At 43.7% G+C, this 20782-nt stretch overlaps 1 protein-coding gene across 1 annotated transcript; it reads left to right on the top strand.

Annotated features, from left to right (window-relative positions):
• The first annotated feature begins 1870 nt into the window (after positions 1-1870).
• PGD (phosphogluconate dehydrogenase) lies at positions 1871-18653 on the top strand. Its single transcript, XM_037828563.1, has 13 exons — positions 1871-1989; positions 2677-2752; positions 3465-3644; positions 7156-7221; positions 7908-8026; positions 9805-9874; positions 12865-12999; positions 14402-14591; positions 16746-16876; positions 17112-17245; positions 17632-17731; positions 17908-18030; positions 18127-18653. The coding sequence occupies exons 1-13, from the start codon at positions 1982-1984 to the stop codon at positions 18244-18246; spliced, it is 1452 nt and encodes a 483-aa protein (XP_037684491.1). The 5' UTR covers positions 1871-1981; the 3' UTR covers positions 18247-18653.
• Positions 18654-20782: the final 2129 nt, after the last annotated feature.

The raw sequence follows: 20782 nt of genomic DNA, 5'->3' as shown, positions 1-20782 counted from the left end.
CAGCAGCTGTTAAAGCCTGTGTTATAAAGTGCCCTGTGCACACGTGCTGGCAATAGCCTTGGCCCGAATCGGACACAGCTGGGCAACTAGCTGTGTGACTTCTGTAAGCAGACATCTGGGGAGCACTCCCCACGTTAGGTGATACGAAGAATTCACAGAAAAACAAAAGATCTTAAAATATACTGGAGTTGATGAGCATTGTTCACAGCAACTGTTGTTGCAGGCAGGCAGGGCTCGGTGCTCTCAGGGACAAGCTGCCTGGGGGCGCCTGGGGGACTTTTGAGACATGCATTTTCTTTTCTTTTTTTTTTATCATCGTTCTATTGAGATATATTCACATACCACGCAGTCATACAAAACAAATTGTACTTTCGATTGTTTACAGTACCATTACATAGTTGTACATTCATCACCTAAATCAATCCCTGACACCTTCATTAGCACACACACAAAAATAACAAGAATAATAATTAGAGTGAAAAAGAGCAATTGAAGTAAAAAAGAACACTGGGTACCTTTGTCTGTTTGTTTCCTTCCCCTACTTTTCTACACATCCATCCATAAACTAGACAAAGTGGAGTTTGGTCCTTATGGCATTCCCAATCCCATTGTCACCCCTCATAAGCTACATTTTTATACAACTGTCTTCGAGATTCATGGGTTCTGGGTTGTAGTTTGATAGTTTCAGGTATCCACCACCAGCTACCCCAATTCTTTAGAACCTAAAAAAGGTTGTCTAAAGTGTGCGTAAGAGTGCCCACCAGAGTGATCTCTCGGCTCGTTTTGGAATCTCTCTGCCACTGAAGCTTATTTCATTTCCTTTCACATCCCCCTTTTGGTCAAGAAGATGTTCTCCATCCCACGATGCCGGGTCTACATTCCTCTCCGGGAGTCATATTCCACGTTGGCAGGGAGATTCACTCCCCTGGGTGTCTGGTCCCACGTAGGGGGGAGGGCAGTGATTTCACCTTTCAAGTTGGCTTAGCCAGAGAGAGAGGGCCACATCTGAGCAACAAAGAGGCATTCGGGAGGAGACTCTTAGGCACAAATATAGGGAGGCCTAGCCTCTCCTTTGCAGCAACCGTCTTCCCAAGGGTAAAACCTGTGGTAGAGGGCTCAACCCATCAAACCACCAGTCCCCTAAGACATGCATTTTCTAGGTGGTGTTTAATGCCCTGGTCATACCTTTCACCAATACGGCCCCCTCTTTTCTCGGCCGTAAAGGAAGGGGTCCGATTACATGATCTCTGAGCCTGGATCAAAGGACTCAAGCCCTGTCCTACCACAATGAAACGAAGCCATTTACCGCCAGCGCTCTCTGCGCCTCCGTTTCTTCGCCAGCAAGAAGGGGGTGATGTTTCCCACCCAGTGCCAACTTGTGCCGGCACCTCCCACGTGTGCCTAGAAACCACGCCAGAGCTGAGGGGCTCGGCTGCAAAGGCGCCGCGCTGCGCGGCAGCGGGGAAAGGAAGGTGCGCGGGACACGCAGGCGAAGGCTTCCCGGTGCCGGGGACCTCTCTGCGCGGCACCACGGGAGTGGCCCTCGTTCTGGCCGAGCACTGACCGCCCACTTCGCCCGCCGCGCCCCTCTGTCCGCACCAAACCCTAAACGCAGGCGGGAAGCCGAGGAGGCGCGCGCGGTAGCAGCCCAGGCCCCAGCTGCACCTCCGCCTGCGCCAGACACGCGGCCCCGGGCCCGCTCGGCGGCGGTGCCATCGAGGTGCTCGGAGCTCTACTGATCTGGCCCGGGGAGTGGGCGGGCCCGCTTAACCTCAGGTGGTCTAACGGGCGCCGGAGCGGACCAATGGCGTGGCTGCATCCCTCCGCCTCTCCCTTCTGATTGGCCGGCGCAGGAAAGCCGGGAGGTGAGCGGCCTCAGCCCTCAGAGGAGTGCGGGAGGTCGGGTGAGGGCTTCAGTCGCCAGCGAGCGGAGTGTTGTCTGCTTCTCAGCTCCCTCAGTTTTGCGCTGTCCGCCGCCGCCATGGCCCAGTGAGTGACTCGCCCGCGCGCGGCCGGGGCGGGGAGAGGAACTCGGACTCTCGGACTGGGGTCCGGCGGGTTCTCCCCGACGCCGAGGGCGGATGCGCCCTCCGACGTCTCGGCCCGGGGGTCTCGAGCCCGGGCTCGTGGGGGCCCCGGACCGGGACTCCAGGTCTCAGCGCCTTCGGCCCGAGGCCGCCCCATCCCGAGCCCAGCCCGCAGCCTTCCCGGCCCCGCAGACCCAGCCCCGCTGCGCCTCTCGGCGGCGAAGGCTCGGGGCGGATCCGCCTTCCTGAGGGAGGAGGCTGGACGGCCGGACCCCTCTTCCTGCAGGTCACGCCGGGCCTGAGCGGAGTCCTGGCCGGGGCTTCACTGCCCTAGCGGGAGACCAGGACACCTGTAATAAAAAAGAAGGACCAGACCGAATAGAACCGAGAGATGACATGCCGGGAATAACTTCCCAAGTGCATGTTTAATTTACATCAGTAGAAACTCAGGTTCCTTGAAGCGGGAGAGTGTGGGGTCGTCTGTTCATAGTTGCATGGGAGGCTGCGTTACCTGGATTCTAAATAGGAAGAGGGTGTAGAGGGCACAGAAGAAAAGCTATTGTGTCAAGACCTAGACGTTTCTGGAGTCCTGCGTTGGATTAAGTGGTACTGGCACATTTCTCTTTGTTTTTTTCCCCCCTTCTTTCAGAGCTGATATCGCACTGATCGGATTGGCTGTCATGGGCCAGAACTTAATTTTGAACATGAATGACCACGGCTTTGTGGTAAGTTGTAGAGACACAATGTCTTCTCTTATGGGTTCTTGGTGTGCGTTAGCTAGAGCTAATCAGAGCCCATGTAATTTGGAAACATATATATATATATATATATATATGTATATATATATGCTCTGTTGCTGCTTAGGACATTTTTCCTACAGGAAGGAGAAGCAGCACTTTATGTGTGTGGGAAGGCCAGCTCTACAAGTCTCAGAGGCAGAATAGTCCTGCTGAATGTATTTGTCTGTTCTGTAAGGTTTGCAGTGGAGATAAATGTATCACTATCTTAAGTGATAGTGGCAAGGGAGAAGAAATCCTGCTGGGTGTATGGAACTTTGTTGCCTAATGAGATTTGGGAATGGTGAAAATTTTATCTAAATACTCGACTGGCTTGGGTGCAACGTTTTCACTGACAGAAGACAGAGCTTTTTCTAGAACTGGCTGTGTCCTCAATCCGATTCTGAGTCCCAGTTAGTGACAGACTAGCCTGATAGGCCATGGGGCAGTGAAGCTAAAATGTCCTGCTCAGGTGGCTTAGTTTCACTGTGCCCAGGCAGCCCTCAAACAGATGGAAACTTAACCAGTTTGTTAACAAGGAGGAAAAGGCAGGGTCTGACCTCCCTAAAACCTTGGGCAGAATGGAAATTCCACTTTTCACTTGGTCCATCCATCAAGGTCTTCTATATCCTTGATCTGATCAGGCTTTTTTTCTTTCTAGGTCTGTGCTTTTAACAGGACAGTCTCCAAAGTTGATGATTTCTTGGCCAATGAGGCAAAGGGAACCAAAGTGGTCGGTGCTCACTCCTTGGAGGAGATGGTCTCCAAGCTGAAGAAGCCGCGGAGGATCATCCTTCTTGTGAAGGCTGGTCAAGCTGTTGATGATTTCATTGAAAAACTGGTGAGGCCAGCTTTGCTCCCAGCAGCTACTAGCTTGATAGAGCACTCCTTGTTCCTTCCACTAGCCATTTCGCTTCTTTTTGCTTCAGGGATTTCTTTTATCTGAACATCAACTGCTCAGTTCTGACAAAAGGTTGCTTGAATGTCTCAGTGTCCGTGAACTTGATTGGCATGGATTAAGTCATACTATATCCTTGGGTGGTAATAATTTCTTACATATAAAATTTGGGGAACCCTAAGAGACACTTCAGTAAGAATTCATTATCAGTAAGAATAGGAACGGGAGGGGGGCGGGCTGTAATGTGGAGGCGCACGGTGGTGGCACCCGCTGAGCCCAGGGGTCCCCCGTTGGTGCTTGGTGTCTGAGGGGTGCCAGCGAAATGGCCGCTGTGGCCCCAGAGGCGACAGAGAAGGAAGCCACGAGGCGACACCGTGCGGCGTGGCCCCTCCAGCAGCCACGCCCAGAGTGAGGCAAAAGAGAAAGAAGTAGACAGTCTGGAGAGTATAAAAGAAGAATGGGTTTGTGAAACAGGATCTGACAACCAACCTCTTAGTGACAGCCAGCAAATTGTGAATATGTTGTTGACAGCCTTTTTGAGGCAGCACAGAAGGTTGGTGCCAAATGCTTGTCATGAACTGAAAAAGTGAAACAGATGTTAGTAGAACATTATGGAAAAATGGGTTTACAGTCAATGATTTCAGAAGTTACTCTCATGGTGCAAGTCAGTAGTTTCTGAACTCCATCAAAAAGGGGGAATTACCTTTAGAATTACAGGGAATTTTTGATGAAGAGGTGGATGTTAAAGTTGAAGATAAGAAAAATGAAGTACGTATGTCAAAGCAGCGTGTATTCCAGCCCTTCTCAGGACAGGGTCACAGACTAGGAAGTGCCACACTCAAGATTGTTTCTAAAGCAGAGTATTGAAGTTGAGAATGAAAGTAATATGTCTGCTGCCCCACTGAACAACTTGGAACCTATCACTAATATACAGATCTGGTTGGCCAATGGGAGAAGGATCATCCAGAAATTTAGCATTTCTCATAGGGTAAGCCACGTTAAAGACTTCATCAAAAAATACCAATATCTCAAAGAAGTCTTCCCTTTTCTCTGGCCACAGCTCTCCCTTTCCTCAAATTGCTGATGTAATACACACTGGAAGAAGCAGATTTACAGAACACTGTCATCATTCAGAGACTCCAAAAAGCAGCTGACCCTTTTAGAGGACTTGCATAGCATTGATTTTTGATAGACTAAGTGGAAAACTTGCAGAGAAATGATGGTTGTAAATGATCATGAAAGCCAAAATGGGGGAAAGGAAATGGCAGATTCACTGGACTTTGATTCAAGTACTATTTAACGCTCTCCTGATGAGATTTCTTAAATAAGTACAAGTTAGCACAGTAAAATATGACTGGTAACTGTATTCAATGTACATTTTCCAAAATGCTGCTCAGAGAGAAAAATATACTTATTTTCAAAACCAATTATCAATATAAGGTGTATCATATTAACTCTATCATTTAGGATCTTAATGTGGCATATATAACCAAATACATTCACAATATCATTCTCATTCAAAGCAATATATATTACCTTCCCAAACAGCAGTGATTTATTAAAATATTAGCTGTTTCAAATTTAAAAGATAGCAGTAAATTTAAAAATTACACATTGCAGATTAAAAGTATCAATGTAATTCTTTCATAACAGAAATGCAATCAAAGAGCGGAATGATACTGTTTTCACCCCAGCTATGCCTAAACCTCATAGTGTTCTCAATTTATTCTCTGATGACAAGATATACTCAAATATTAATTTGGCAGCAGTATCTAAGATGTATTGTCATTTAAGAATAAAATTTTCTAGTTTATTATAATTCAATATTATTCTGCCTACTCACATTTCTACATTTTCTAAAAATATAATTTTTAAAAAATTCTTTTCTCCCCAGGAACATTTCTATTTTATTTTATTTTGACAATTAAGGCTTTGTTTTTAGTTTACATTTGCTGTTAACCCTGTATCTGGCACCACTTAGAGGTTAATGTGCATGTTATCACATTACTAATTAATAACTAGTTTTAAAACTGTATCACGTCAAGTATGGTTTTCCATTTCATTCATCATAGTCAACCTATGTATACATTAAAGGTTGATTTATTGCATTCAAATGTCACCAGGGAAAACATGCTTTGTTTCTTAGACTTAACTAAAACCAGTTAGACCTCAATATTTCACTGTCAGATTAAATTCCCTCACTTGAAAAAAAAATAAGGATAGGAACGACAGTTTTTCTGTACTCTCTATCTTTGATTTTGAAAAGATCTTGCAGTTCCAATGGTGTATTTATTTATGAATGTTTAGTGCTATTTACCAGTAAACCTGAATAGCCAAATTTAGAAATATATACCATTTTTCTTAGTATCCCTACAGAGCAACAGTTCTCAAATAGTTGTGTAATTTAATTTAATATGCAACAAGAGACCTTAGTGAATCTTGGGAACTGTGATTAGTGGATACTTATTTTTGTACCAGTTTGTTGGCTTAGGAAATATATCTTTTTGGAAGAAAAGAGATATGTATGTGGATGAAGGGCAACCAGTGGAGATAATCTATTTAGGGATTCATAAACAATTCTACAGGAACAGCTCTGAAAAAAAATCAAGCCACTACCAGTTTGGGAGAAACGTTTTGTTGTAAGAGATGTAGTAACAGTAAACAAAGGAACAATTCCTTTTCTAGGAATTGTTAACAGTAGGGTTCTTTCTGCAGAGAGGGTTTTGTAACTACTACACTGCCATTTCTTTAAATGACCTAGAAAGGAAGGAGATTTTTGTGTTGTGAGATGCCAAGCTGCCCATATTAGCTTCACACAAGATGGGCTTAAAGACAGTAGATAATTTTTCTGAATCAGAAAATGTTAAATAATGTTAACTAGTGCCTTGTAGTGAGGGGAGATTGAATAATAAACAAGAAAGCAAGTCTAATTGATGTGCCATAGGAAGATATTCTTGTTCAAAGTTTAGTCTCTTCTTGCTGCCCCTAAACAGTGGTGATCAAAACCATTCGTTTGATACATATCCATTTGATACATATTTACTGGACCCCTACTCTGTTCCAGACACAGAGATATTATAGGAAGTGATTAAATTTTTTGGAGTTAGTCCTAGCTGTAGTGTTTGAGGATATAAATGAGATGGTTTTGAAATATATTTGAAATATTAAATTTTCGAGGTTTCCAAAGGTAGGCTTTGTTTCTTGTAAGATCTTAAGACTAGTTTAGGGGACTAACCTCAGTTGTGTAGGGTTCCGACTGGCTTTGCTAGGCCTGAGCTTTCAAATAGGGAGCTAAGGGTCTAGCCCTAGCTACAGAGAGGACTACTGAAGAGTAAGTAATACATACTTTTAAACTGGGCTTGTGTGGGAATACTTTGGTTTCAATTAGCAGTAGTATGTTTTATTTTTGCCTTTGGTTTCTCTGGTCCACCTTAATGCTAACGTCTGGTTACAGGTTCCGTTGTTGGACACTGGTGATATTATCATTGATGGGGGAAATTCTGAATACAGAGATACCACAGTAAGTGTTCTTTTCTTCAGTCCAAATTCTTCTGAGTTCTGAGAAAATTCCAGAAAAAAGTATTAGTGTTGCACTTAGGACAACAGAGTAAACTGTCCTATGGCGCTGATATTTGGGGTTTGATACCAATGCAGTAATTCTCAGCCGTTCTTCTGCTAAGACACACTTGGTAGATGAGGTTCTCATCAGTCACGCCTGTGACTCAAGGGAATGACCACTGCATAGACACAGCGGGCTGAGAGTTTGTGCGGAACTTGTCCCCTTCTTTTTCCACGAATGCCTGATGCATTGGTATATAACCATGTCTCTGACTGTCTCCTTGGCTTGGGGGAAGTCCCTTATGCTTTTGAAGTGCTGGATGGCAGTAAGTTGTACCTGTATTAAATCGCCTCTTAATTAATTGAGTCTTATTGTACAGGGTCTTTTCCAGTAAAATGTTAATGTATGTCTGGCTTAATTATTTCCCTTTGGGGACAAGGTAAGTATCTTGAATTTCCATGGATTTTTTTTTTTTTTTAACTCCCAAATTGAAGGGATCAGATTTCTTGAATGATCAGATTATTTCTGGATTCCTGGGTCATTTCATGTCAAATGGGGGATCTTCACTCTTGTCTCTTGTCTCCTCTCACTCACTGTGGGAAACTTATATTTTAGAAGCATAGTGAAATTAATTTTCTCTCCTCTAGAGACGGTGTCAAGACCTCAAGGCCAAGGGAATCTTGTTTGTGGGAAGTGGAGTTAGTGGTGGAGAGGAAGGGGCCCGGTATGGCCCATCACTCATGCCAGGAGGGAACAAAGAAGCCTGGTAAGTGCCGACAGCACACACCCCCCACCTCATTTCAGCACAAGGGAGCCTGAACTTGGAGAGAGAGTGGGCCATGAGCAGTTGTGGCCCTTGATCTCTGTGGTGCCCTGAGTGCTGGAATAGGAGATAATGGAAATATTTCTCTTTTATCATTTTGCCTACTCCTTTTGCCTTTTCCTTTGTCATTTCCTCCAAGACTGATACTGGATGTCCTAAATAGGCTTAAAGGGTTCAGAGGACTGTAGTAAAAAACAGTTCAGAAGATGTCCTAAGGACTTAAGACTTAGGAGTAAGATCTGCCTCTTTTAGCTGATTTATCATCCCAAAATAACTTTATTCACTCACTGTGAGTAATGGAAAAATCTGGCTGGGCTTCTTTTGTCCCTGGGAGCTGGGTAGAAAATTTTTATTTGACTTGGGGAATAAACTAATTTCACGCTGTTCCCTGTGCCGCATCTAGGAGGAAGGGGAAACCATTGATGGAGAGGTGCTTTGGTACTGAAAAGGAGGGATGCGTGAGGCAGGGGGGTGGGGGTGAGTGGGACGGAGAAGCAAAGTGGAAAGGTACAAGAAATTAATTATACACAATGCGGTCTGAGGGGAAACACCATTGCTGAGACTGCAGAAAAGGAGAAAGCCAGCTAGAGGAAGGTGGAGAGGTGGAGCAGAAGGGAAAGAGATAGCTAAGGAAGGGTCCTTTATGAGGGGGCCTGGAATGGTGATAGTCTCTGAACAAATTTGACTTCCAAATATTCTAAAATTAGGCATTAAAGTATAGGAGTGATTAAACCTAACCCCAGGGTGAAGGATTTATGGGTAAAAGTGTTCTTTAAATTATCTCTGTGATATCTAAGCCTTGGGATTCTCCTCAGTATGCCGAAATCCAGGAGCCGAGAGGCCCTTCCTGCTTCTCAGAAGCTTAACAATACACACCCTGCCCAGGCGCCTTTTGGGAATGCAGACGGTTCACATGGAAATGTTTGACACGCGCAGGTGCTCTGGTTGCTCATTTATTCACTTTTCTCACACTGGAGAAAAGCAGAAGTGGAAAGGACACCTTTACTTGAGACACTCACTGAAAGTTGAGTGAAGTTCTAAACCTTAAGATGTAGCTGTCTTAACCCCCTAATCCTAAGTGTTAACTTTGCAGCTGCTGTTAGATTTTGTGTCTACACAAAAAACTTTGTGAGGAAGCCTGCCTTGGTCAATAGTGAGTAGAACAGTAAGGAAAAAGCCTCAGGAATTAACATGACTTCCTAGTGGAGCTGTGGGAGAAATAAAGAACAGCTGCTTTTCTGAGTAATAATGGGTGTTTCTCTTGGAACTGTTGGAGGTTCTGTCAGTCCTTAACCTTGACCCAAAGGTCCAGAATCTTGCTGTACCTGATAACACTCCAGTCTAGAGGAAGAGGGTCTTTAAAGGAAATTTTGTATCACTTGCTCCTTGGAATCACAGCTGCTGCTTTTGCTACTGCAATGGAAATTTCTTCTGGTGCTTTGATGATGCTTCTGCCCAGCCTCTTTGTCTGTAATCTCAAAGTGGATTGCCTGCAGCCTCTGATTTGGGGCCTACCAGAATCTGGAGGAGCAGGCAGGCAGTCAGCATGGGACTAAAGTGTACTGGGAGGATTTAGTCATCTTCATTACTTTGTAACGGGTATTTATGCTTTCCATTAGAAAGAAAACAAAATTTGGAAGGGTGGTCCTTGAGTATTTCATTTAATTGAAACACCAACCCCTCTATTCTCAGCAACTGAACTATACTGTTCCTCCCCACAGGCCCCACATCAAGACAATCTTCCAAGACATCGCTGCAAAAGTAGGAACTGGAGAACCCTGCTGTGACTGGGCAAGTTCTGGCTCCTCTTTAAAGTTGGTGTTGTGGGCATGTCTGAGCAACTGTGCGCTCAGAGCACAAGACCAGCTTTGTGACATGCGCTTCTTGGGCTTTATGTTGTTCGCATAGCTGATGGCTAAAATCGTGCCTCCTGTACGTGTCGACATAGCTTGATTGAGCTGGGAGTTGACTATCCATAGCCTTGAGACTGGTATTAAAATCAGCCCTCCTCGACACCTTAACATGCTATGTCCCCTTAATTAAGGGGATTAAGACTAAACTGGAACCTGTTGAGCTGGGGCCAAACATGACAGTCTTTGAGGGCAAGGATCTCTTGTTTAGGATTAGTTCAGTGATTTCTGGAACATCCACTGCCCTGGGGAAGAGAATCTAGGGAGAAGGGCTGCTGGGAGGGAAAGAGGGCCCAGAGAGCACGCAATATGCTATGGGTTTTCCCCCTGGCTGGTAAAAGTTGAGTAAATGCTCAGGGAGGGCCTGCTGTGGCTGACGCTGGGTGGGGAAAACCGTGGAGAGAGGCCAGAGCCTGGTCTCAAGGGCCGAAGTCTTGAGAGAGGCCAGTAAACAGTGTCTTGTTTTAGCTGTTCACATGCATGTCTAACCAAGGGCAAAGTGGTCTGAGAGGGCAGGAGAGTGGGAAAATGTTCCAACCAGGAACGTCCCTCAGTTTCCAAAAGTATGATCAATCAGCTTCCTTACCAATGTACAGTTTCATAATGTGTAAGAGGCATTTGAACAAAAGTGTGTCCACTAAGATATTTCACAAACTTCAAGGTTCTTTGTGTGCACATGACTATCGTTAATTAATTTTCAACCTGTTTGAGAGGTAAAATTTTAAAAACCTACTTTTTAAGCCTTAAAGGTCATCATACGTATCTTGTTGTATCAATAATGTAACTCTTCCTGTAAAAATAAAAACACTTGCTTGTTATTTAAAAAAAAAAAAAAAAAAAATCAGCCCTCCTCAATTCATCTCTTAAGGAACGGGAAGGATGAGGTAAGATGAGTGTTTTTAGCCATGTTACTTCATGGCCAAAGAATGAGCATCAGAATCAAAAGTGGAATTTGCTTACCCGGGTGGAAGGAAGACTGAAAAGGCAGTCGCTGTGTCAGATATCCAGGCCATGGTTGTGAAAAATCTCTTTTCTCGTGGATCGGGGTTTAGGTGTTGCGTGCTTGAAGAGAGTAAGCTGCAGACTCTCACCCTCCCTGAATGTAAAGGAGGTCTAGGCTAATTCACAGATGCCTCCTTCCTGCTATTTTGTGTTGCTATTAAATTTTATCCTTTTATGGCAGTCCATACCATGGATGGGAAAAAAAAAACCCTGGGTTTGGGAGACCTGAATTGTAATTCTGGCTCTCTGATAACTAATTGTGTGGCAGCAGGCGAGTCATTTCCCCTGTATGGGCTTCGGTTTCCTTATCTGTAAATTATGGGGGATTGGACTAGATGATCTCCATGGTCCCCTGAGCTCTTAATCCCCTTTCATTTTGTATCATCAGTTTTATATGCTTATTTTATTAAATATGAGCTAAAAGGTAGACATGAAACAAAGGTGCAGGCCCATGCAGAATGAGAGGAGCCTTCCCCACTCAGGCCTGACATTGCCTGGAAGCTTCGGCTACAGCAGCTCACCCTGCCTTTTCCTCCTAACCAATGGGCAGCCAGTGCGCTAAGTCACAGTCTGTTCAGGATAAAAAGAAGCTGGTGCTGTGGTTTAAAGGGTTGAGTAGTTTTCTCGGCGACCTGAAGGATTAGAAAGGGAATCTTTGTCTCTTGACAATAGATTACTACAGTAAAAGTATAGTTGATAGTAGCTTTTTTTTTAAGATACACTCAGGACCAAGTCCTAAGGAAAAGAATAGTAGATGCCTGTATGTGTCTTTATCAAGTCAGGGGTTGACTTTTCGAAGCCTCAAGGCTCATTTTTAGGTCATTAACAAAATGGTATAGTAGTATGCTAAAAGCAGGTATTTTGTAGTTCAGTTTTGAAGCAACAGGAAGGATGAGATGAAGTAAAGTATTTTAGCCATGTTACTTCGTGGCCAAAGAAAGTGTCAAAATAAGGTCAAGAATGGAAACGTAGAAAAAGGAAGTCTCTGATGTAAATGTCAATAATGTCAGTCCAAGCAGAGTGCCAGGGAAGAGACTGGGCAGGTATACTCCTGTCATGGAGATAGACGTAGGTGACTGCAGAGCCAGATGCCACAAGTATTTGACCCTTTTCCCTCCCTGTGTTCTGATTCCTTGCCCATGAAACAATTTTCAGATTTGGCTTCCGTGGTACCTTGTCTGTAGGAAGAGCATGTATTGATCAGACCTACTACTTATAACCATTGAGGTTCGTAGTTAAATTTCTCATCATAAATTCATAAATCAGTATACCAATTTTATGTATCTTGCAAGCTTTATTGTTATTACAAATCAGCATCTCATCAACTAGGGGACCATGGCCAAACACATTTTTGGGCTTACAAGGTTGAGGGCCAGGCCTTGACCGAGGTCATGTTACCTGTCAGTAGCCATTAGAAACAACTACATTACACTTACTTCTTTATTTTTTTTAAGCCTAAGTGACTTCATTAGCCAATTTATTCTAACCTTTAGTTGCTGGAAAAGTGGTAGCTTCAGCAAGAAGACTTCTTTTACCTGTGGCTGGCGTGAGGGAGAGTTGCTTTAATTGTAGTGAGAAAGAATAGAGATTTTAGGCTAAAGAGCTACAGGTACTTACAGTGAGTTTTGGGATTTTGAAAAATCTTCAGGAGAATCAATCTGGAATTTGTTGTAAATAACATTGGATTGGACTGAAGCTTGTGGTGAGTTGTATATGATTCTTATTTTGAAAATAGTGTATTTGCTTCATCTTTGTTATTTTTTATAGGGGAGGGAGCCTTGCCAAACAATTGACTTCAAAATGGATGTGGGCTTTTCTGGTGTGTTGCTTGCCTCTCTGAAGGCCCTTTGGTGCTTGTTCCTCTCACAGGTGGGAGAGGAAGGAGCAGGTCACTTCGTGAAGATGGTGCACAATGGGATTGAGTATGGCGATATGCAGCTGATCTGCGAGGCTTACCACCTGATGAAGGATGTCCTGGGCATGGAGCATGATGAGATGGCAAAGGTCAGTCCTAGACGCTGCCCCTGGGCCACAGCGAGGAGCCACTGCCAGGAGGAGAAGGGATCCATTTGCTGATGACAGTAAATCCTTCATCATTCCTTTCCCCAGGCCCTTCTGCTGACCTGGCTGGGCTCAGCCTAAGTCGTAGGGCTATAAGATACAGTCAAAACCATAAACTTCCCAAAGAATCTTGGTGGCGAGCATTACCAGCACTTTGGGAGCCCTTACTGTGTGCCAAAGTAGAGGCTTTCTTGTCTGATCCAGTTGGGACTGGTTTTTTGACAGTAATCAAAAAAGTTAGTCCCAGTGGGGAAGCATAAGGCAGACCTTAAAACATTTCCCCCAACATTTTATGCTAATGTTCAAGCATGTAGCAACGTTGAAAGAATTGACACTGAACATCTAGATTCTGCCATTGACATTTCACTACACTTGCTTTATTGCAGATCTTTCCATCCCTCCATCGACTTCATGTTATCTTTTGATACATCTGTACTCTAAGTGTTTCAGCATCATTAACTAGATAAACATTTTATTTTAATTTAAAACACAGAAAGATACTTTCTTTCACCAATTATTTTTTATAGAGCCTTTTCTTTAATATTGTTCTTCAGACTAGCATTTCAGTCATTTTTCTTATCATCTAGAATTTCTAGTTTCAGTTATTTCACATGGAGCATGATTTAAAGACACTTAAAATGTGCACAGTGCAGAATTCTTCCAGGCTTTTTGCAGTTTTTTCTCCTAATTATTTGTCTCATCCCCACTTACTTTGACTATAATTGTTTCATTGACTTGCCTTTCTTCTTATTCTAAACAATTCAATTTAGTTTCCATAGAAACAGCATTTTCTTTGTGTTCATATTTAATTGGTTTAAGTAATATTTAATATACTCATTCAACAATATACATGGTAGACATTGTTTTAAATGTTGGGGATATAATAGTGAAGAAAGAGTCCCTGCTCTCATGGAGCTGGGAAGATGGACAATAATTATTTAATATTTATAATCTAATACTAGGTAGTAATTGGTAACCATTCCAAAGAAAAGTAAGTCAGGGCAAGAGGTGGATTTTAGATCAGGTGATCAAGGTAGGCCCCTGAGGAAGGGAAAGTAAAGTGAGGGAGCAATGGGCTCCGAGGAAAGAGCAGTTCTGGTAAGAAGAACATCGCATACCCAGGTTGACACAGGCACTGCTGACCCCGGTAATAAAACCCATCTGGTGGGAGCAGACGGTCACAGGCCTCCTAGAGAAGAGCCTGGTAGCCTTGGGTGTTCAGCAAATTGGCAGCATCATCAGTGTCGATAGGGAAAGGATGGGTCACTTAAGTAGAGGTGGTTAAGGGGCCTCCCAGGTGTGATTCTTGCTTGTCTCATGTTGTTTTCTTGGGTCCTACACGTAGGCATTTGAGGAGTGGAATAAGACAGAGCTAGACTCGTTCCTGATTGAAATCACAGCCAATATTCTGAAGTTCCAAGATACTGATGGCAAACACCTGCTGCCGAAGATCAGGGACAGTGCCGGGCAGAAGGGCACCGGGAAGTGGACAGCCATCTCAGCCCTGGAGTACGGGGTCCCCGTCACCCTCATCGGTAATACACAGCTTCTCAGTTGACTCCTCCTACCGCCCAGCTTTGAGCTTGATGTCCTGTCGGAATACTGGTAGAGACTGGCAACGGAAAATAATCCGTTCAACCCTAGGCAGTTTTCAGAGTGTTTTCTTCTATATGTGCATGGGTGAAAGAGGCTGAAACTGCTTTTGAATCACTTCTTTGTAATCCTATTCTCCATATGAGCTTTGAGGCAAAAAAAGTCAAAAGTTACTTTTTTTCCTCTCCAATTTTAGCCTTGGAATAGCTTTAGTGTTAGTGATTTGATTTGATTGCTGTCAGTAACCTGAGATCTTTTTCACGAGGAAGGTAACTGTAATGGAATTTCTCATAGAGAAGTTCACAGAATAACAACATATGCTCACGTACTCATAATTTGCTGTTACTATTTTGTTAAACTTCAGAGTTTAAAAATACACATTGCCTATACATTTGAAGTTCTTGAATATTCTTTTCCTAAGTTCTTTCTACTTCCTTTCTCTTTAGAAGAAAACCACTGTCCTGCACTTGGTGTGAACCCTCCCCCTCCGTGTTTTTATGTCTTATATTAATGAACTGAGCATCAAACTCAAAAATATATTGAAAAAAGAAAATAATAAAAAAGCAGAAATAAGTGGGAAGAAAAGACATAATAGTAAGAGGATTAACAAAACCAAAAACTAGCGCTTTAAGAATAAAATAGATATGCTTTTAAAAGGCAACACTGGAAAAGGAGAATGACAAAAGGTGCCCAACACAGACTACTCTGCTCCTGGTGGAGTAATAGAACAGATTTTCCTGTTTGCTGCCCCAGGTACAGATTGCCTTCTCTCCCTGATCTCCCTCCTTTTGCTTTCCTTCTTGGTTGGGCCTCCCCCACTCCATTTCCAGTGCACTGGGTGGCTCTGGGCACAGTGAGGAGGGAATGGGTTGGTTAGTCCAGCTCTTTATAGAAGGAAGTTGGCTGCTTTTTAGCTAATCTCAGTGATACCATGGGTGGGGCGAGGGTGTGGTGGCAGGATAACCGGGGGTGGGGGTTGGGGGGGGCAGTTTATTCATCACTGATTCAAATAGTTTTAGAGACTCTGTACCCCTTAGACAAATTGAAGACAGCTTAGACTTAATCTCTGGGTGGCTGCTGTTATCGTTTGATGAACTAATGGGGAAGTAGGTGAGGCTTCTGGCTAACCCTTATGTAACACTGAAGGGTTGAACCACATTTGCTCATTGCGCCAGTTGTCTTACAAAGCTTCCTTCCACAAATGCCAAGTCATCATGTGTGTGCACTGCAGAAGAGAGGTAGTGGGCAAGGATAGAAAGACATCTTTTTTGGTGTGTTCCAAGTTTGGTTAGTGTCCTCAAGTTTATGACTAGTGCTCTTTCCTCAAAAATAAAGTCCTCTATTAGTTCTCAGATTTTATTTCATTTTTTCAGGGGAGAGGGAATGGTTAAAGAGTAATTTATTCTAATTATATAAATAGTCAATTGAGCAGCTAGTTCTTTGTAAGGGTTACTTTTTGAAGATACTAAAATTTTTAATATTAAAATACTATATTGAAATGTTTTTTACTCAAAGTTGTGAAATTTCAGTGGTGTTATAATGATCTTTGGATGTAATGAAAGTATAAAAAGTAAAAATTAGAAAATGGAGTTTTTTGAGGGGAGAGTCTGTGTGACTTCTTCAGTGTACTAGTTCCAAAGTTGTTGAGTAGTTAGTGCTTCAAATGAAAATAAATTGAGCCTTTGATGAGCATTTAAAAATTAAAGTTCCCTGAGTTGACATTTTACTCATGGACCAGCACTGAATAATTTTGAATGATAGTAGTGTTACCTCTGTGTTTTCCCTCAGGCTCCCCTTAGAATTTCATGTTGATCATTGTGGGTGCATACTGATACTGATATTGGAAGTTCAGCTGGGGGTTTTAGTTATCAAGTTAATGGTTAAGAGCTTTTTATAAAAGTTCTTTCTGAACCAGATTAAGTTTCATGGCCTAAGGTTCAGACTTTCCTGTAAAACTGTATTTCCTGCTTCATCTTGATTTTTCCACATCTTCTGGCTTATGTAATCTTTTTCCTTTGGTTTTTTTTTTTTTTTTTTTTTTTTTTAATGTGTGAGCTTTGGTGATATATTGGTTTCCCCTCCATACCTTTATGTAGGAGAAGCTGTCTTTGCACGATGCTTATCATCCCTGAAGGATGAGAGGACAAAAGCTAGCAAAAGGCTGAAGGGTCCCCAAAAGACGCAGTTTCAAGGTGATAAGAAATCATTCCTGGAGGACATTCGGAAGGTGGGGCACAGTCCCTGGCAGTGGGGAGGTGGAGGGCACTGGGGGAACACACACTGAGGCCACAGCAGGGCAGGTGGAAAAAGAGTTCAGCCTTCACCTTTGATCCTGATTTCCAGCCTTTTCTTATGCACTTGTCCTGTTAGGGTCTACACTGCTAGTGGCGATAAGGCCAGTAGACACAAGCTGGTCACTCTGCCAGTTGCAACTCTAATAAAGTCTTTGTGTCGATCTTTAGGCCCTCTATGCTTCCAAGATCATCTCTTATGCTCAAGGCTTTATGCTGCTAAGACAGGCAGCCACCGAATTTGGCTGGACCCTCAACTATGGTGGCATTGCCCTGATGTGGCGGGGAGGCTGCATCATCAGAAGGTAAGGGGGAGGCAGCTCGGGACCGATGGGAACGAGCCCAGGCTTAGCCCTGGCTGCTGTGCCGAGGCTTGTGAGGTCTCTCTCTAGTCAGTGCATTTAGCCCTGTCACCAAAAAGCTGGCAGCAAGGACAAGGCAGGTTTAGATGGTCCCCTCTCACTTTCTCCCTGCATGTCAGTTGCTTTAACTAGATTGTCTATACTATGCTGTTCACTCTGTATTTTCACTGGCTGTGAAGTCTTCTATTTGGCTGACTTCAGAGGATGAGAAACATAACTTTACTCTCTAAGGTATATAGCAGCTTCCAACTTACTTCCCCTACTTTCTACCAAGTAATTCAGCCTCTGTACTTAAGATTCATTGATTTCTTCCCTTTGGATTATTTCAGTGTATTCCTAGGGAAGATAAAAGATGCGTTTGATCGAAACCCAGAACTTCGGAATCTACTGCTAGATGACTTCTTTAAGTCTGCCATTGAAAACTGCCAGGTTTGTAGCCTAGAGCTGGGTGGGGCGGGAGTTCTGTCTCAGTGGGGTTTGCCCAGGTGGCATCTGTTTTTTCATTCCCCAGCACTGATGTGGATGAAAATCTTTCATTTAGGGTAGAACCAGTTACCTTTTCTGTGGGCACATTGCATATCTTTGGCTTGGTTTCTCTTGCTCAGGCCTCCTGGCGGCGGGCCATCAGCACTGGCGTCCAGACAGGCATCCCCATGCCCTGCTTCACCACCGCTCTTTCCTTCTATGACGGGTATAGGCACGAGATGCTGCCAGCCAACCTGATCCAGGTAAGCCTGGGAGTAGGCATCACACACTAGCCTGGCTGCTTCCTGAGGGTCTGGGCCTACGCCTAATCCTAATCAACCTAATTTCCTGTTTTCTAGGCCCAGCGAGATTACTTTGGCGCTCACACCTATGAGCTCTTAACCAGCCCGGGACAGTTTATCCACACTAACTGGACAGGCCACGGGGGCAACGTGTCGTCCTCTTCCTATAATGCCTAATCAGACTCTCCATTACCCAACACTCCATAGACCAGAACATTCCACTTGCCACACGACACTGCTTACATGGCCCTCTGCCCTGCCTTCTGCTCGATCTTTTAATATAAAGTTTTGTAAGAGACTCCTGAAGAGGTGACGCAGTTCTGAGAGAACTCTTAGGTCCTCTGCCTTTGCCTCTTGGGACTGACCAGGAACTGACCCCGTGTGTGGCAATGGGAACCCGGCTCCTGAGGCTCTTGTCTTCCACAGGGCCCCAGGGTTAGGGGGGCAGCATAGGTCCCCGATAGAGGCAGCAACTCTGATCACATCAGTGGGAAGTTTTTGTGGGATCTGACCAAACTGGAACCTTTGTATCATGCAATCCAATTCCTTTTTTCCTCTACTTAATAAAAGCTACATTATGTATATGCCCTTTCTCCTGACTCAGATATTCTCACCTTAACTACACTGAGCCTTTATCCTCATTGGCAGAAAGATTGGCATCCAGGTTTATTACATTTGTTTCACTTTGTTTCCTGTGAGTCTTGCTAATTTTTTCCTTTGTTTTCTCAAAAAAATACAAAAAATCAGATTAATACAAGAAACCTAACATTTAGAGGTGAGAAGGAAGATACAGTCAGGAAGTACACAAGGGACTTTAACCTAATGGTTAAGTTTTATTTCATAAGTTGGGTACTGGTTTTATAGACGTTCGTTCTAGCATTCTTTATACCTTTTTTGTGTGTCAAAACATTTCATGCACATTTAGAAAATCACATTTAAATGATGGGCTCAGCTCCATCTGATTTGTTCCCTCTTCCCTTCTGAGTCAGGTCCACGGATTTGATGTGAGGATATTAGCACCCTGAGCCTGATCCTTGAATTAGGTTTTTTACCGTTTCTTATTTACTTAAAAATCAAAACCCTGCCAGCTTTTGGATATTGTTTATGGCCTGAGGCCAATTTAACTGTTTTACTCTGGCAGTTTAAATCCAAGATAGTTTTCCTGGAATGCTTTAAAAAGTCCCAAAAGTATCCCAGCAATATTGAAAGCAAACAGCTTCCATGTTTTAACAGCTGCTTTAAGGAAGAGTGCAGAGGCAGGAAAGCTGACCTTTTCATTAAATGATCAACTTCTTAACCCAGCGTGGATGTGAGTACTTAGCCAGGGCTGCTCCCCACACCTCTCCCCTCGCTTCCTCTCACCCCTGCCCGCAAGTTCAAGGCCTTGAGTCACTGTTCAGGATCCTCTTTTAAGGGTTGTGAGCTGTCAACTGCAGCGTAGCCCCAAGGGTGAGCTCTCGGCCATCTACTCTGAGGCACACTAATGGCAAGTGAGTTTTTGTTTTAAATAACCAAGAGGAACAAGAGAGAGATTTGAGGCTAAATGTCACAGGGACTTAAATTAAAGCTGGATTGCCCAAAGGGCATTGGGGTGACTTAATGATTAGAAAGCAAGGATCAGAATCCAGTCCCTGCCAGTTTCTCAAGAAGCAACAGAGCCTCGTGGAGTTTGGCTTCAAATCCAGGCTCCTCTCTTTGGTAACTTCACAAATGTACAACTTTGGGCAAATTGTTTAATATGTCTGTTCTCAGAAATGGGGATAATAATATTACTTGCTTCCTTAAGGTTATTTTGAGGGCGCACTGAATACAAATAGAATAGCTCTTGGTACTTAATAAGCGCCAGTAGGTGCTGCTGGATTTTCTCATCTGTAGAAAAGGGATAATAATAGCACCCACCTCACAGAAGTATTCTGAGGATTAAATGTAAAGCATTTTTAAAAAATTCACTACTTGTTATTCATCTGCTGAAAGCAAGGTAATCCAACAACTCCGGACACAGGTTCTAGCCCCAGGCACCTCAGCCCTGTGCAGCCAAACTGCCCCAGGACAATGTGGGGGCTATTCCAGCAAAGGCCCCCAAGGGGTAGAAAGAGATTATTTATAAAGACATCCATTAGACAAGGAAGCAGATAGGGTCTCTGTTCTGGTTTGCTAATGCTTCCAGGATGCAAAAATCCCAGAAATGAACTGGCTTTTATAAAAGGGGTTTATTTGGTTGCACAGTTACAGTCTTAAGGCCATGAAGTGTCCAAGGTAATGCATCAGCAGTCGGGTACCTTCACTGGAGGATGGCCAATGCCGTCCGGAAAACCTCTGTTAGCTGGAAAGGCAGGTGGCTGGCTTTCTCCCAGGACTCTCTCAGCTCTTGTGCATTCTTCCAAGTGTCCCTCTTGGCTCTAGCAAGCCTGCTCCTTCTGTCTTGGCTTATATAGGGCTCTAGTAAACTAACCAAGGTCCACGTTGAATGGGCGGGGCCACACCTCCATGGAAATTATCAAATTATCACCTACAGTTGGGTGGGTCACATCTCCATGGAAACAATCAAGGAATTACAAATAATCAATACTAATATGTCTGCCCACAGAAGATTGCATCAAAGAACACAGCGTTTTGGAGGACATCATACATTCAAACTGGCACAGTCTCTAAAACAGAGACTTGAAGCAGAAACCTTGCAGATCACCCATATTCTTCGAGGCAGATGTGGCGC

This window comes from Choloepus didactylus, chromosome 2 (genome assembly GCF_015220235.1).
Source record: "Choloepus didactylus isolate mChoDid1 chromosome 2, mChoDid1.pri, whole genome shotgun sequence".
Classification (NCBI taxonomy): domain Eukaryota; kingdom Metazoa; phylum Chordata; class Mammalia; order Pilosa; family Megalonychidae; genus Choloepus; species Choloepus didactylus.
Note: the sequence above shows the minus strand (reverse complement) of the source record. Positions and strands in the feature narration are given on the sequence as shown.

Excerpts from the sequence above, each read along its gene's own strand:
- PGD (XM_037828563.1), top strand. Across the intron at positions 7,222-7,907 it reads CTGAATACAGAGATACCACA|AGACGGTGTCAAGACCTCAA; the intron begins GTAAGTGTTCTT and ends TCTCTCCTCTAG. Across the intron at positions 8,027-9,804 it reads GGAGGGAACAAAGAAGCCTG|GCCCCACATCAAGACAATCT; the intron begins GTAAGTGCCGAC and ends TCCTCCCCACAG.